The sequence below is a fragment of the Panicum hallii genome, chromosome 3 (genome assembly GCF_002211085.1).
Source record: "Panicum hallii strain FIL2 chromosome 3, PHallii_v3.1, whole genome shotgun sequence".
Classification (NCBI taxonomy): Eukaryota; Viridiplantae; Streptophyta; class Magnoliopsida; order Poales; family Poaceae; genus Panicum; species Panicum hallii.
In genome coordinates this window covers 61899517-61917350 of record NC_038044.1, presented here as the reverse complement: position 1 = coordinate 61917350, position 17834 = coordinate 61899517, and the positions used below count along the sequence as shown (strand labels likewise).

General features: G+C 47.7%; 1 protein-coding gene and 1 pseudogene across 1 annotated transcript; both read right to left on the bottom strand.

The window, feature by feature from the left end:
* Positions 1 to 526: 526 nt before the first annotated feature.
* On the bottom strand, positions 527 to 5056 carry LOC112886814 (annotated as a pseudogene).
* A 102-nt stretch (positions 5057 to 5158) lies between these two features.
* LOC112885617 (ankyrin-3-like) lies at positions 5159 to 16180 on the bottom strand. The gene is given in 22 exon segments (XM_025951198.1): positions 5159 to 5403; positions 5562 to 5641; positions 5732 to 5902; positions 6072 to 6167; positions 6272 to 6424; positions 7269 to 7397; positions 7554 to 7685; positions 7817 to 7956; positions 8981 to 9121; positions 9198 to 9276; positions 9278 to 9345; positions 9450 to 9589; positions 10561 to 10637; positions 10713 to 10883; positions 11327 to 11419; positions 11582 to 11716; positions 12445 to 12567; positions 12729 to 12815; positions 13780 to 13922; positions 14880 to 15014; positions 15396 to 15463; positions 15960 to 16180. Coding segments are annotated over 21 exon segments (2382 nt in total). The 5' UTR covers positions 15448 to 15463; positions 15960 to 16180; the 3' UTR covers positions 5159 to 5366.
* Positions 16181 to 17834: the final 1654 nt, after the last annotated feature.

Genomic DNA, 17834 nt, shown 5'->3' with positions numbered 1-17834 from the left:
ATCAAACACGACTCGCCTCCAGAAAAAAGTCTGGCCTCCGGTTGGCCCATGACGCGCCCCGGCTGGAAGCAAGCCATCTCGTCGAATCTTGGCCGCACAGCTTAGATCTAACGGCTCCGCTCACCTCGACCCGGACGGTAAACCGGACGGTAAACGAAACACCGTCCACCCCGTGCCAGGCGCGCCCGCGCGGCCACCCAGTTCGCCGCCGCGGCCGCCGCATCCCGGCGACCACACGGCGTGTAAGTGAGCCCGGCATACGCCAGCGAGCGTTTCCCAGCCGGGAAGGCCGCTCCTTCCCCATCGCCGCCGCGGCAGGGGCGAGGAGACCGAAGCGGCGTGGCGCCGTGCACGCGATTCCAGACGCGGCGCGCGCACCCCCGGATTGGCGCCACAGCCTCGGGCGATAACCCTGTCTCCGTAGCGGTGCGGCGTCAGCTTCGGCGCCGGACGGGCGAGCAGATGTCGCCGGGGCTGGCAGGGATAACTAACTGGCCCTGGCCGCAGTCGAGGCTCATGCCGCCGGTCGATCCGGGCGGCGCGCTGTGCTCGGTCGTCAGCGCTCTGCAGTGACACCAGCGAGACGGAAGGTTCTCGGTCACGGCAGCACCGGCAGTGAGCATGGCCGCAGAAAGGAGATGAAGGACCAGTGCATCTCATCTTCACCAACACCGGCAGTGATTCATAGGAAGAATTAAGCTTGTTCAGAGCAGAGCATCTGCTAGACTGCTACAGAGTCACAATGTCAGTACCTGGGTGGAAAACTTTTGTCAGATCACAACTCGCAACGATGGAGGCACGAGTTTTTCAGTGCCATCTTGGGAGAGAAAACTGAGGACACTGAACCAGTTCATCAGTGATCATTGCTGAGACGCTTCTGGTAACTCATGCCAGAGCATATACACGGCAGAATGACCCCCTACACTACAACGATGTGGAACACCAGGTCCAGGACCAGGACCAAGGAAGGATAAGGAGTCAAAACAGCTCTTGCCACACACAGGTACAAATCCTTAGATCATCCACACACCACAAGATTGTGGTCACTGCTATCCTGCAGAATCTGGTAACCAGTTAAGTTCGACAGAACGCGGATTAACAACGTACCGCAAACACTTTGCAAGGAATAGTAACTCCAGTTTCCTAACAGGGCTCCTAGTTCGATCAATCCAGTGAAAGCTCGCATCCAGCCTAAACAGGCAGCCACAGAGCATTTCACAAAAGAAACAAAGTTCAGTATGTCAAGCATAGACTGAAACTAGTCTTTGCACCAGCATGCTGCGGTTGTGGCTACCTGTAGCGACCAGTTCTGTTCTCCCGAGTGACCAGCGTTGCTCGTAGACTCCACGGCCTCCCTGCAGGGTTCAGGAACCAAAGGCCTAAGAATACCATTCACATATTCAGGCTGTATGGGGAAGAGCTAGGATGTGGAGTTATGACAGTAGCTGAAATGGCAGTGGATGGAAGGAAACAAGAGCAGTGCCTCAACGCGTTCTGGATTTCGTCACTGGCAGGGTCAAGCTTGGAAGCTTCCAAGAATGCATCGACTGCTCCTTTTTAGCCCTGGTTGTAGAGAAATACCACGAGAGTGAGCACATATAGGAGCAAAAACTAGATCCAAGGCTAAATCCAATGTATGCTAATACCTTCAGCAAGCTAAGAGAGTAAGAGCTGTGCCTTACGGTACCATGCCTTCGCCCAATGTGGGCGGCTGGGCGCAGCGTTTTGCTTTTGCAACGCCTGGCATCTGACAGAGCCCTCTCCCCTTCTCTCAGACGCAGCCAGCATAGGCTTCGGTTGGAGAATAAGGTGGCTTCAAGCGGGTCTTTCTCCACTGCCTGCAGCAACATTCGGAGAGATAACTTGGCACCTCAGAATTTTGTTTGAGCAGCAGCTACAATGGAAACTAAAGGTTGAAGACCTCTTGCTCCCTGAGTGTAATATTTCAGAACTAGCTAGTCACCTATCTTGCAACATTTTGTATTAGATCCCAACAAGTGTACCCTGAATTTTGATCCAAGCATGTACCAGCACATAGTAGTAGGTTGCATCAAGGCAGCCCCCTTCGCAAACGCTTCCTTTCCCCGTGACTTCGCATCAGCTTTCTGTTTTTCCACCGACTCCTTTATGCAGTAGAATGTTCAGGTACATAAGGACATGGCGTTCAAGAAGTTCTAACATAGATGTAGCAGTTAGCAAATTAGTGCTCCTGATTTTACTGCAACGGTAATCATTTTATCCCTCTATTAACTTTGCAAGATTGGCTGGGAAAGTGCCCCCATAAGAAACCACTTATTACATACCTGAGGTTCGAAATGTAAGTATTTCATAGTGCCAATAATTCCATCAACACTCCAATCTGGCACAGAAGGAATTGGTTTTGTCCAAGGAAATTGAATTTCGACAAGCTCATGATGTTCACGTGCTGCTGCTAACATGATTGGGAATTTCCCATACTTCAGATATTGAGACAAAAATGGAAGACTCCCGCTTGAAAGGAGAAGGAGATCAACAAAAAATTCCTAAGAAAATCGCATATACTGTTAAATACATTGAGCAGATGTTTTGGGAAAGAGAGCGAAATTACTCTTAAATCCAGTTAGTGATCCAGTGCTGGCAACCATAGTAGGTGTACCTGGCCTAACATTTTGAACATTGAAATTTCAATGTTGTGATTTGGACCTGTGGACACATGATTCTAAGATGCAATTTTGATCTATACAAATTAGAAAAATAGTCACAATTTCAGACGCTAGAGCAGCAAACCACAGAGCATATGACCAGATCACTGCAAACTGAAGCAAACCGACAAAATTGCACTTGAATACAGACCTACTGTACAAAACTTGCTGGACATATGAATAATCGATGAATTTATGCTCCTTGAGGTTTGAAAAAAAATCGAGAATGATCTCTACCATTGATAGTAGAATTAAAAAAAGTTTACTAAATGGTGCAAACTTGATCCCAGCCTAGGAAACTAGTGGCAATGGAGCACGAGACAAAAAGCTATGGTTTCATTATTATGCTACCCTGCCATAGGATACACATAGGACCATAACATTGTAAACGACAAAACATCAAAATAACTAAAGCAGAGACAAGGACAGTCATGAATGTGATTACCCTGTCATGAATGTTAGGGTCAGCTCCAACCTCTAGCAAGTACTTGACAATGCCAGTCATACCATTATCAACTGTCATCATTAAAACAGGTTTCCCACGCGGATTGTTAAAGTTCACATCAGCACCAGCCTATAGAGTGGCAAATACAAATCAGGCAGCATTAGAGAGAATTCCACATGTAATGACAAAAACATGATCAATGGAAGTAACAATGTTGTTTAGTTAGCCTAGATTGTACTATAAACAACCTTCTTGGTAGATTCAGGTAGAAAAAGGTAACATAATAGAATACTTCAAGAAAGTTAATAAGTAACAGGACCTCAACCAGCAGCTTCCTACATTTCAAGGAGCGTGCACAGTATGCCAACATGAATGGTGAAAGGACATGATGGAGGACTCGGTTGGGCTGCAAAGGGAAATATCAGAGTTCTGATTAACCTTTGAGGTTATTAATAAAACGACTCAGAAGATGTACCCATCATTATTATCTTCTGCTAAAACTCCTACAGAGAACAGCTACATCAAGTGAAGTCAAACAAAATTTTTGCTGGTGCCTTTCTCTAGTGTCTGAAGTGGCAAAACAACAGGGTAACAACGAAACTGAATCTTTTTTTTTCTGTACACGAAGGAGAGCTATGCATCATTATATTCAGCAGAAGAAAAAAAAAGGAGAGTAACAATACTAAAACTTACATCAGCACCATGATCGAGCGGATCTTCAGAGCCTGGTCTTGGTCCATTGCTGCAGCCATGTGCGGCGGCGTCCCACGATAATTCAGAGGATCCACAGGAACACCATTGGCAAGCAGCAATCTTACAGCCTCGTCGTGCCCTGGAGGCACAAGAAGATGGCAAAATTTCCAAATGAAACACAGCAAGACCTCCTCCACAGCATGTCAGCATTCATAAACAATCTGTAGGCTAGGTGCTCAATAATACCATAGAATTCGTAAGGCCGAGGGAGAATCGAAAGAGCAAGGAGCCCACCATACTCTGCCGCGTTGTGCAGCGGCGTGAATCCCCTGGCGTCGAGCATGGCCGGGTCGCCGCTGCCGCGACCCAGAAGGTACCTCAGAACGGGGAGGGATGTTGCGCCCCTCAGCTCCGGCGGCGAGGAGAATAGGTCGCACCGGCCGCCGCGAAGTGGAGCAGGCTCGAGCGGTCGCGGCGGCGCGAGCGGTGCAGCGGCCGCCGGCTGTAGAGAACAGTGAGGGGGGAGGGGCAGGGGCGGTCTATTAGAGGCGGCGGCGTGAGCGTGGCGAGCCATCTGGTCGACGGAGGTCGGCGGCGGCGTGAGCATCAGGAGAGGCGAGACGATGGGGGCGCCACGGCGACGTCGAGGCCGGAAACAGGGGCGGCGGCGGAGGCGGACGGGACTTTTGCAGTTTACCCCTCACTATATGCAAATACCCCCCTAAATCGGATCCCGATTACTAATCGCGATCCGAAGATATGCAAATACCCTCCCCTGTTGTTTTACAAATAAACGCCTGTCTGCACCTGCGGCCGACGAACGACGGCGGCGGAGGACCGGCGACGAGGACGCGCCGAACCTGTAACGGCGAACCCGGAGGTGAGGTCTCCGTAGCGCGGAGACGAACTGCAGCGGCGGTAACGGCGGCCGAAGCGAAGAACTCGACGCGGTGGCTGGGAGCGGCGCACGCTCCAGGCCGCAGCCCCGGCGATCGAGCGTCAGGGGCACTCGGAGAGAAGGCGTTCCCGGCAGCGGCGGAGGCGCGGCCGGATACGCGACGACGATGAGTAGCTCCGCGGTCTCCGCAGCGGAGGAAGACGAACCCGTACGCGACGATTTGGATCGGGGGCAAAATTCTGACAATCTCGATCAGTCAGAGGCTTTGCCAAGAAAATTCATCCTGTGTTTCGAAAAGAAAAAAAGAAAATTCATCCAGTGATCCCTCCTAGCCAGGGTCATCAGACGAGGTGATGCTCATACCTCAGTAGCCACTGCTACGCTAGACCCTACAGCTTTTCCGATGGGAGATTCTGAAACGATCAAACGACAAGGAATGAATGGAACAACCGAACAGAACACATTGTTCAATCCAGGCAGCAACAAAATGTTTTGCAAAAGATTGAAGAGTGAAGAACGGCATGAAACTAGACTTAGCAGCACTACGTTCTACTTTGTTTGCTACGTTAGTTACAATCCCCATATATGTTATAGAGGATTATCAGATCGAACGGATGCAGCAGCTTGGTGGTTCTGTTGTCCAGAGAGATCAGCGCTCTTCATAGTTCATAGACTCCGTGGCCTCCCTGCAAGTTCCAGAAATCAGAAGAAGAGAATTATCACTCGCAGATCTTAATCAAAGCTGTACATAAGAAGCTAGGGTTTGGATGTTCATGCTCTCATCCCAACCACGACAGACTTGGTCCGGGCAATAGCTGAAAGTAGAAGGGGACAAGAGCAATGCCTCAACGCTTTCTTGGTCTCGTTGTTTGCAGGGTCAAGCTTCAGCGCTTCCACAAACGCATCGGCTGCTGCTTTGTAGTTCTGTGCATAGAGAAACACCAAGAGAGTGAGGATACATGTGGACAGATTACATGAGGTTGTGAGGCTACAAACTGATGGTGTAAGCAATACCTTCAGCAAGCTGAGAGCCGCGCCCTCACGGTACCATGCCGTTGCCCAACGTGGGTTCAGCGCTCTGCAATCCCGAGCATCTGACAGAGCCCTCTCCCCTTCTCTCAGCCGCAACCAGCATAGGCTCCAGTTGGCGAATAAGGTGGCATCGAGTGGATCTTTTCCCATTGCCTAAAATAACAATCAGCGAGATCTCAGTATCTCAGATTTTTCTCTTTTTTTTCAGCAATGTCATGAAAGTTGATGTTTCATAACTGCCAACTAATTACCTGTACTGCAACATTTTGTGTTTTCCCAAGCTTTCAATAAGTATATCCTGAATTTTGGTTCAAGCATTTACCAGGTCATAGAAGTAGATTGCAGCAAGGTAGTCCCCTTTTGCAAAGGCTTCTTTTCCTTGTGACTTCGCATCAGCTATCTTTTCTTCCACCACCTCCTAGACACGGTAGCACGTTCAAAAGGTTCCAGCAGTTAGATAAATGTAAGAGCATTTCTGCAAGCTCGGCTGAGAAAAGTGTGCCCATAAGGCCACTAACATACCCGAGGCTCCAAGTGCGGATATTTGATGTATCTAATAATCCCATCAACACTCCAGTCGATCAAAGATGGAATTGGTTTTGTACGAGGAAATAGAATTTCAACAAGCTCATGATGTTCATGAGCTGCTGCTAACATGATTGGGAACTTCCCATCCTGCATTGTAAAGACAAAAATGGAAGAGATATCATGATCCAACAACATAGGTGAAAAGGAGATGAACAGTACTAATTCTCTCTTAACAAAAAAGAATTTTAGGATAATAACATATAAATGACACTAATGGTCTTATACATGTTATCAACGAGTATAGCAGAATTTGATGAGAGCAAGCAAAATTACTCCCTCTTAAATTCCAGTTAGTGATCAAGTGCTGAAAAAATGGAGATCGTAGGTGTACCTAGACTAACTTTGGAACAGTGGAATTTCAATCTTGTGCTTTGTGCCTACTGGCCTTGTGAAACCACTATTTTGAGATGCAAATTTGATCTGTATGAATTATAAAAATTCAGACACAGGCAATTTATCACTAGAGTTGCAAACTATGCAATATCAGACCAGACCACTGCAGTCTGTACTCTGTAGAAAACCCATAAAATTGCATATGAAAACAGATATACCATGCAAAATGTGCTTGAAATTTATCCTATAGAGAAGACTGTATTCTATATACACATTTACGCTCCCAATAGACTTGTTCTGTTTTCGACATCTGGCCCAAAGCGCTACCGTTCATTGACAGAAGGAAATAAAGAATACCTTTGGGCAAGTTTGAGACTGAAATTTAGGCAATTAGTGGCCAGGGAACATCACAAGTCAAAAACTTGTGACTAATTGCTCGAAATACCGATGAACAACACAAAAGGTCCTGGAAGAGGGCTGAAATAGCCCAAACTCTCAAAGACTTTGTTACAACTGTATTGTTCACCCAGCCATCGGATATGCAAAGGGCCACGGTATTTGAAGATCTGAAATCAGAGACGAGACAAGACATGATTACCCAAACATGAATGTTAGGGTCAGCTCCGACCTCCAGCAAGAAGTTGACAATGTCAGTTAAGCCATCATTAACTGCCAACATCAAAACAGGTGGGGCAGACGGACTTCTAAAGTTCACATCAGCACCAGCCTGTAGAATAAGAAATATAAATCAAGGTAACTTTAGGAAGGACTTTCACATGTAATGCCGATGACAGGTTCAATCAAAGTAACAAAGCTGGTCAGTTACCCAAGATTATTTATTCTAGTACAAACTAGTTTGTTGATACGTTCAAGCAGAAAAAACATAGTAGAATTCAGAATACTTCAAGGGAGCAAGAAGTAACAGGACCTCAACAAGAAGCTTCATACATTCCAAGGAATGCGCGTAACATGCCGCCATGAGCGGTGAATGAACATGATTGACAACTCTATTGGGCTGCAAAGGGAGAAAACAGTTTTGATAATCGAAAAATGGTTCAGAGAATGCAGCCATCATGTGCTGCAGAAACACTCCTACAACGAATAGTTTCATAACCAAATCAAGGCAGCAGCGATGCTGGAACTTACATCGGCTCCATGCTCCAGCAGGATCTTCATAGCCTGGTCGTGGCCGTACCCTGCAGCCAAGTGCAGCGGCGTCCCGCGATGACCGAGAGGATCGACGGGAACACCCTTGGACAGCAGCAGTCTTACGGCCTTGCAGTTCCCTGTAGGCACAAAATGGAATCAAACACAATCAGGCTCCTCCAGAGAACGTATGTAAACAGTTGTGTACAAGTATAAGGCCTTCTAAGGATGTGTTTGGTTGGAGAGCGAATTGGAATGTAACCGCTCCGCTCCTTTTTTCTGGGTGTTTGGTTGCAATCCAGAAAGAACAGAATGGCTCCGGGAGCGGAAAGCTCCGAATATTCCGTTGATATGCGGAACCATCCCGCTCCCCAAATCTGACCAGACGCGAGCGCTCGTTTTTCCTCTCCCGCGCGCGTGAGATAGGGGCACCGCTCCCTCTGTTCCCCCCGCGCGGCACCCGCCCCCCCACCCCCGTCGGAGGCCACCTGGAGCCCCCCGCCCGCCGCCCGCCGCCATGGCCCGCCACACCCCCCGCCGACGGCCGCCTGGAGCCCGCCCGCCCGCCGCCGCCGCACGGCCCGCCACCCCCCCCCCCCCCGGCGGCCTGGAGCCACCTCGCCCGCCGCCGCACGGCTCCCGCCTGCCCCCCCCCCCCCACCCCCGCCGGCGGCCGCCTGCCGCCACCCCCCGCGGCCTAGAGCCACCCCGCCCGCCGCCGCACGGCTCCCGCCAGGCCCCCCCCCCTCCCGGTGGCCTGGAGCACCCCCCCCCCCCAGTGCCGGCGGCGCCCGCGCCCCCCCCCCCCCCACCCCCGCCGGCGGCGGCCTGGAGCCCCCCGCCCGCCGCCGCACGGCTCCCCAACAAAGTGGTAAGCTCACCCCAACAAATGAGGAGGTAACCACACTCATCTGGCTCTCCAACCAAATACAGAATGGAACGGTTCTACTCTAGCACACTCTCCAACCAAATAAAAAATGGAGCGGCTCCGTTCTTCTTACCAAACGTAGAACGGAGCGGCTCCATTCTCAAAAATTGGAATGGAACCATTCCATTCAAGTTGGCTCCCCAACCAAACGCACCCTAAGTAAGCACGACTTCCATGAGATTCCTGCTGACAGAGTCACAGAGGGTGAATCGATGACCGAAGGGCAAGGAGCACACCATACTCCGCCGCGTTGTGCAGCGGCGTGGATCCCCTGGCGTCGGGCATGGCCGGGTCGCCGCCGCGATCCAGAAGGTACCTCAAAGCGGGGAGGATGTCGCGCCCCTCAGCTCCGGCGGCGAGGAGAATCGGCGTCTCGCCTGTAACAGAGATGATGTTTCTTTTCAGAAGAACAGTGAACAATCTGATAGCGGCGGCGGCGGCGGCGCAATTCACCTTCCGCGGAGGTGGAGTCGACGTGGAGCCCCGATCCCTCCACCAGGAACTTGCAGACCTTGAGGCGCCCCTCAGCCGCTCGCGAAGTGGAGCAAGGTCCGCCCCTAGGAGCCCCTCACTCCCCGCAAGTCCAAGCCGCTCGCTGTTTCTAGTCAGCCAAGAGAGATCGCGGGAATCAAATTACGCGCAGGTGCGGGGGTGCGAGTGGAACCAGCGGAGGGGAGGGGATCCAAGCGAAACGTCGCGCTTCACGGCGGCGGCGGCGGCGGCGGAGGTTGCCATCACGGGCAGTCTGGATGGCGGCGTCGGAGGGGCCGGGGGGCACGCGGGCGTCCAGTCTCCGGGATCCTAGACTTTCCGGAAGGATCGAGAAGTGTCTAGGCGCCTGGGTTCTGAAGCGGATGGAGGGGAACGAAATGGAATGAAATCGTACTGCGGAAGCCGGAAGGAAATCAATTTGTGGCGGGAAAGGCAAGTGGAAGTGGGGGTGGGGTGTGCGGGAGGGAGGGGAGATGAGTAGATGACGGCACGGGCTTGGGCCGCCATTGGCCGTATCGTGGGCTCGCGGCCCCTGGAGGAGAGCGTGCGGTGATGGGCCATTCAGGTCACTGATGCGCACCTTGGTCACGCGAAAGAAACAAGTAAAAACTGGGAAGGAGAAGTTTTCACCTGAAGAAAGAATAGGGATAAGACAAGGCGAGACAACCTGTCGCGCAAAACAAAACCAGACGATAATGACAAGTCGGACCCTGTAATCTAGGGAGAGCAGCGATCAACTCCCAGAACATTCACGCCAACGAATTAAACTCCATCATCTCAGCTCAGTTACAACTCAAAAGCGTTACAGCATCCAGGTTTCCATCACTGTTTATGCTTGGTCTTGCAACCCAAGGCAGAGGGCCCAACTTCGGACCATTTTGGCGGTTCAGCGTACCATGAGAAACATGCGTATCTTCTATGCTATTAACTAGGTATAATAGGTACTAAATCTCCAGCCGCTTTGGATTACCATCGGATTACCATCTACGGAACGTGGACAGGTTCCAGGGAGAGAGAAAAAAAAAATGCAGGATCCGACAAAAACAACAGCCCTGCAGGTTCCATGGACGCCCGGCAAATGTCACCACCATCTTCTCGTCTGTGCAGTAGCAACTGACCACCACCTTGCTTCACGGATGCTCCTCCCTGGACATAAAGTACGTTGAAAGGTTACATCAGCACCATTAGCATCACAAAGCAGACATGGTAATCAGGATATGAAATGGCAATCAAATAAACAGTCAATTTGTTGGTGCAAATATTCTTTTGTTGGTGCAAAGATCACTAGATCAAAGATTGAAAACAACTAGAGCAGGCTACAAACCTGGATGCTTGGTCAGTTTCGTCAGTCAGGTTGCTTCCAGAACCAGGCCTCAGTTCTTTCCAATTCATACCGTACTCCTAAAGAAGACACCGTCAACACATGAACAGTGAATATGACACGTTGTGCCGTTGCTACTTGCTAGCATAACTCACCAGCACCAATTTCTTAGCAGCTTCCTCAGAGCAAGGTACTGATAAATCTGGTGTCATGGCATCCATGTAGGAATACGCGTCATCCAAAAATCTATGATGATCATGAATCATCAGATGGCAAAGGCCCCTCTTTGCATACAAGGCTGGATCACCATGGCCAAGCCTAAATGCCTGAAGTCATCCAATGATACCAAACCAAACTTTAATTTAATTCGGAAATGGCATTTCCTTAGATCGACAACTTTCTGCCTTATAAGCATAAACTGACACAAGGTTAGATATCTCATTCTGCACAAATACAGGCAAACATATTGATTCTTCTACAGAAAGTTGGCATTGGAAAGGAGGTAAGGCTTTAACAATAAGACACCCAGTTCCATAGCATGCCTGGAGGAAACTCAAACTTTTATGTGCTTCCTTGTTAACTCTAATGTGTGAGTGCACATTGTTAAAGAGAAGGAAAAATCATAATATGTAAGGCAAACCAGCACTAGTTATTGGATTCATCAGGGTTCTTTGAAATGCAGCTGCTTGACAATAGACATAGGCTGAAGAGACATATTGGCAACTACAAATACAAGTTAAATATAATTACGAGATATGCAAAAAATTACTTTAGTGTAGCATCCCAATGCATGAGCATATTTCTTCTCCCAATATGCAACATCTCCATCTACAACAGCCGTAAGTGCTTCGTGTTGCCGTGCCTACAGCTCATATACAGCCAAAATTCAAATTAAAATCATATCACAAAATCAGTATCTATAAAAATATATATTGCAGTCTTCATAACAGTCACCAACATCAATTCAGCCATCATATTCAGTAGAAAAATGGGAAATATTTCCAAATTGTGTCTCTGAACTCACAGCTGCTTCTTGTTGAAGCATTTGAGCAATGCTCAGGTTTGCATATTTCTCCAAAGGGTTTGTTACAGGCAAAAGAATATCAACGCATTCCCGCCATCCTCTGGATGCAGCAATTTCTATTGGCAATTTACCATCCTGTTAACAAACCACACAAGAAAATTAGAAATAAACAATGGAGAGCTGGAAGCATAACAAAATTAGAGGCCTTCTGTTGCACAATGAGGACATGATACAGGCATTATACTCCGAAGTCCAAACCTATCACAAAGATCACAAATGAACATAAGGAACTACAGGTGCAGGGCGTGCATTATGGTACTTGTGTACACTGTATAGTACAGTGGCAGTCTAAACTGTGCATATGTACTCAAACTCCTATTGTTCCTGGGATGTGAAAATAATGAATGTCTTTTTTTAACAGAAGGATGAACAGGTGCATGAACATTTAGATCAACCACTTTCAATTCCTTTGCAATTTTTTCTTTGTTGTTGCATGAAGCCATCATCTCAACTTCAGTATTAGAAAGATATGCAACATTCACAAATTCATTAATGGAGTTCTTTCAAAGAATACATTCTCGAGCCTTATCTCACAACACCTCCAAAAATCAATATTTGGAAACCATGACTGCAATCCTCGAAGAGCATAATTTTGCCACATGTAAGAACCATGGCTAACTACCCTAAATTTTCTGGAGTACCAAGCAGATCATGGAACAAAATATCCTAAAAATCTAAAGTCTTAGCGCGCTACAAAGCATTCATTATAATATTTCAGGAACATTACTTGGTAAGTATAATAGATATAAAGCCCAGAAGCAGGACAAAAGTGGCAACTAACAAGTGAATATGGTAAGACTCACTTCATCAGGCTCATTAGGATTAGCGCCCTTACTCAACAAACAATTGATGCAGTCAGCTAAGCCTTTACGAGCAGCTACTGATAATGGAGTTACACGACTACCAGTATTGATATTAGCACCAGCCTGCAATTTAGAATACATGTTACAGGGTGTTCAAGAAAGTTTTTCAAAAACATGATGCAACTCATGCTCATCTTAGGGATGACATAATCAAATTTGTTCTGCCTGATTGGCACGAAATTATTTGGGGTGAGCAGTAGCTCCAAAGGGACAAGTTACTGCACCTTAATAAATGCCTCCAAGCATTCCAATGAAGAACCAAATAGGGACGCCACCAGTGGTGTGTGGAGTTTATCCGAAAGTCTGTTACACTGGGGAAAAGGGAAAAAAAACACATTATGGCACTCAAGCAGAAAGAAATGATCAAGCAGGCAGTGTGCAAGCTATTATAAGTTGATAAAAGGTTACAGATGGGAGCACCTTATCACTTCATTCAACCTACAGAATTAAATTAAATATGCAATTCAACCTACAAAATTAAATTAAATATGCAAATGGATAGCATAAACATAGGATACCACAACATCATGTCGTCTCCTAATGTACCACTGAACAAAAAATATGTCCAAACACTATCCATATGAAAATTCCAGCTTTCATCAACAAGGTTCCCTACGTAACCGTTCCCTCCACCAACATGAAATGAGCACTCCAACAATGTAGCAGCAAAACATAGATAATTTAAAGTTATATAGGATTTTTTACCCATTCTGACTCCATGCAAGAAACGTAAGATTAAGACAATACACAATCTGCCCATTGGGATGCCAACATGTAAGCACTTGTGGGGACAAGGTAGAAAGAAGCAGGGAGGATATGCAACTTTCATCAAACATGTAAATTCTCTTGGTGTGAGCATGGCTTACTTTGGATGGTTATGGGAGGAATTAAGGTTTTACTTTACTACGTAACAACCTGGCACCAAGCCATCAATTGTAGGCAAGGGAAGAGCCTAACCAGAGAAAAGATGTTACATGATAGAACAAAATAAAAATAAAAGGGCATATGATTGAGCTGGTTAATAAAACAGAAGTTCCAGCTCAGCCCGGTCAAGAAAATAAAAATAGTAATCAAGCCACCCAGGCTGGACCTGGTATAGTGGGCTTCCAGGGGTGGGACGGAAATAGCCTCAAGAAAATTAAAACAAGGTGGCAAGTATGAATTCACTCAGCCAACAATTTGTTGCTCAGTTATCATGGATATGGTACTAAACTCCAACACATATAATATAGATGCAAATGAGGAAAGTAGAGCAGGAAAGAAAGAAGTTATTACATCTGCACGATGGCTCAACAATAATTTCACCATTCTTAACATTCCACGGCGAGCAGCAATATGCAGTGGTGCTTCACCATCTTGACATATGGGATCAACATTAGCTCCTTTGGACAACAAATACTCTGCTATTTCACAGTGACCTGGATGGAATACATGAATAATCAAAAAAATAAATTTTAGGATATATCAATAACAAAAGTCAATCATCACGAAGAGCTCAATATTTTAAGAATTGGTCATTTTAGCATTTTTATAGACCTACTCCTTCCATCCCATGAAGAATGCAATTCTAGTCTTTTTCAGACAGATTAGCGGTGGCGTGAAAAGACTCTCATGCCCTCATTTGTTGACCACATGCAGTTAGCTTTGGCATGCTAATCAAATCTGACCACATGCAGTTGAGATCCAATTCCTAGGATTGCACTCTTTATGAGATTTTTTTTTCAAACGCAGAATTGCACTCTTCATGGGACGGAGGGAGTACAAGCTAAAGCTAAATTAACAAATATGGAACATAAAGGTGGTTTTGCATTTCAGTATAAGCCACGTGTTGGTTGCTACACTGCAGTTCTTGACCTTCTGTACAAGCTCCCTTTTGCAACATTACGCCACCAAAAATGCATGTAGGTGACTGAACAACAAAATGTGGCTAACAAGCAATGTTTAGGCCTAAGCAACAAGCACAGCTCATTTAGCTGGGGTAATTCCAACAAACGATAGCTTTCAAAAAATATTCCAAGAAACCTACCAAACATTGGTCTTCAGTGGATGGTCCAGACTTCATTTGCTATTTCTCTACCTACACCCTAGTGTCTAGACTCATGTAATTCCAGGTTGAAGCAACAGAAATGGGATTATGCCCTTTTCTTTTAGTCACGGCTCAAGGTGAATATTGCTTAACTTTACTTATGTGTCTTGTTTGAGAGGAGATATGTTAAGTTCAAGCACATGGAATAGACATTTGTAATACTATCTGAAAAGATATATGAAGCAACCCACTGTGTCAAAGCAATACAGATTTGCCAGGATAAACCTAAAAAAAAAGCTCAATGAAACAGCTAAAACTCCAAAACACACATAACATGGGCAGAAAAAACCTTGTCCTGCTGCAAGGTGGAGTGGAGTAATCCCACGATTGTTTGCTTTATTTGGATCGGCACCACTGTTGATAAGATACTGTACAATAGCCCGAGATCCCTGACCTAGTATTGCAAAAAACAGAGGTGTTTCACCTGACACGAGCATAAGTAAACATTAATTAAGGATGGCCAATGTTTCTCACTCAGACCAATGAAATTGATAAATATTTAAAAGCCTTAGCACGTGGTTAAAGCATATCAAAACAACGCCCAAGATGCTATCACATGGTAAGTGCACCATAAGATCAAAAATTAAGAGAGGAACTTTTACCCAAGTTTCCACCTATGTCTCGGCACTAACTAAAAAAATTTTACTTAGCAGATCCATGACTGCATATTCAGACACCAGTTACTTAACTTTTTTAAAATACCGGTGAATAAAAACACAAAGCATTGCAGAGTACTAAAACAAAGTATGATACTGGTTGGCATGGAGGCATACCATAGCCGACATAAGCTGTCCTAGAGCCTCACCTATATCTATCTTCAATGGATATGTGCAGTTGTCCCCGACAGCATGACACATTTGCAGACCTACACTACTGAACAAAAATATAACTATCAGTTTCACTCCAGAAACAATGGACTATCGACAGGAGCATCAGTCATATGATTACTGCATTTCCTCTGCTCTCATACACATTTTGTTTCGGCGCGTGACAAAATTGGGATAGGTTCAGCACAATTATAATCATAAAAGGCAAGTTAAAGCTGCCGGGGACTCGGGGTCACATTAAACAGGGAAACAGTCATCCCTGAAAGGGGCAATTCTTCTCAAGGCTGATCATGATAGAACTACGGAACATTCTCTAAACTGCTTCTTCCACCTACATTTTGATTTCAACGGGATAAAAAACAGAGCCAAGCAGTCCAACTCCACATGCAACTAGATTAACTAACCAGACATCACACCTAACACAGAAGAAACATGTAAAATCCTCCCTTAAAAGTAAGAAACTGCCAGGGTTGGATAGCATTCATGTCTCCCACGATCGGACAAGCTATTGTTACTGGCGGTGCATAGACCCGAGATCTCACCTGACGCCGTGCCCGCACTACTCTCTAGCCGACCTGAAAGTCAAATCTATTCCCTCGCCGCGCATCACGCTTCCCCCCTTGCGGCCCCGCCTGGTCAGGTGCTCGCCACGCACCCCACCCGGCGCGGCGGCGCCCTTGCCCTCGCCGCGCATCACGTTGGCCGCCGCCCACCCACGCGCCGCGCGCCGCCGCTATGCTTCTGCGCGACGAGCAGCAGCTCTGCTATCCATGCCTTCATGGCTTAGCCTAAGCCCAGATCCAAGCCGGGCCAACTTCTAAGCCCAACTGTGAAACAAATGGGCTCTGGTTTGGGGCCCCAATTGCTAATTCCACCCACTCACTTCACCACGATCCACGAACCTCTCTCCTCCTGGCTAGCTACAGTTTCTTCCTCCTCACAGATGCTGCATCCGCAACGCCTACGTTGCCGCCGCCCGGATCATAACTCCGGCGATCGATCGGGGTTCACGCCGCCCAATCGAACAAAACAAGACTCACGCACACCCCACGTCTCAAGCAACCAGCGCAGATTGAAGGACAAAGGAACCCACCATCATATCAATCAATCTTCATGCCCCCGTGCCCAAAACCTCGCAGAAATGCGCGATCAAACAACGGAACGCAACCGAGATCCAAGTCCAACCCAGAAGAAAGCAAACTCGATCAGGCAGAAATCGGAGAAGAAACGAAGCGAAGCATACCATCAGCACCGGCCGCGTTTGTGTTGCACTTGTACTTCCTGACCAGCATCTTGCACATCTCCAGGTATCTGGTCCCCGCGGCGACGTGGAGCGGCCCGTGGCGCTTGTTCTTGGGCTCGGCGACGGCCGACACCGCCGCGTCCAGGCCCGTCCCCATCGCCTTCAGCTTCTCCGCGGACTCTGCACATGAACCAGCAACACCAAGCAAGGAGCCAGTGATATCGATCGATCGCAAGCAACGAACCCGCGGAACCCCAAAGCGATCGAGAAGCTACGGCACGGAGTCGAGAGGGACTTACTCCTCGCGTTGACGATGTCGAGTTCCATCACCGCGGTGAGGAGCTTCTGGAGCACTAGGTCGTTCTCGTTCGCGTAGACCACGATCGTGTGCACGAAGTCCCAGTACTGCGGCCGCATGGCACGCCGGTCACCCGAAGTGGAGGGCCCCTGGCCGGAGGAGGAGGAGGAGGAGGAGGAGGAGGAGGAGGAGGCCATGGCGGGCGAGGTCGAGCACGCGGGCTCTGGAAGGTTCGAGAGGCTAGAATTGGGAGGGGCGGTTTGGTTCGGGGCGAGGCGGAGAGGGGAGGGTCGGAGGAGGAGCGGGGGAAGAATGGAAACGAGCGGGAAGGGTGGTGGGGTACTAATGCCAGGCTGGATCCTCTCCACCGCCAGTGCAAGAGCCAGGTGGGCCGAGCCGATGAAACTTACGGGCCAAGGCAAACCAAGTTAGTTGGGGCTTGGTTGTTTCCAGAATTCAGAGGCCCATCATGAAATTTGTTTGCATTTTTTTATTGACAAATTTTTCAGAAGTTGAATAGTAATTAGTGACAGATTACACGCCCAGGCAAAAAGGCAGTGCTAGCCGAATTCCTTTTTGTCCTTAAAAAGATTTTAAGAACGAGCTTGCTAGCGTCCGGACATCGTTAATTCATCAGACGCTTCCATAATACCGTTTAATTAGATCAGTGCTTCTTTCTCCCTCCCGTTGCAACATATGGCGTGAGCCACCTTGATAACAACACTCAACAGCACTGCCATTCTTGCTGTGGTGGCACCACACGTGGCATCTGCCCCAATGCATCACGCCACCCGCATATGACAGAGAGGGGGGAAGAAAGTGGATAAAATGATAATTGTTATATGCAACATTTTTAGCATAGAAAAATAGTGTATG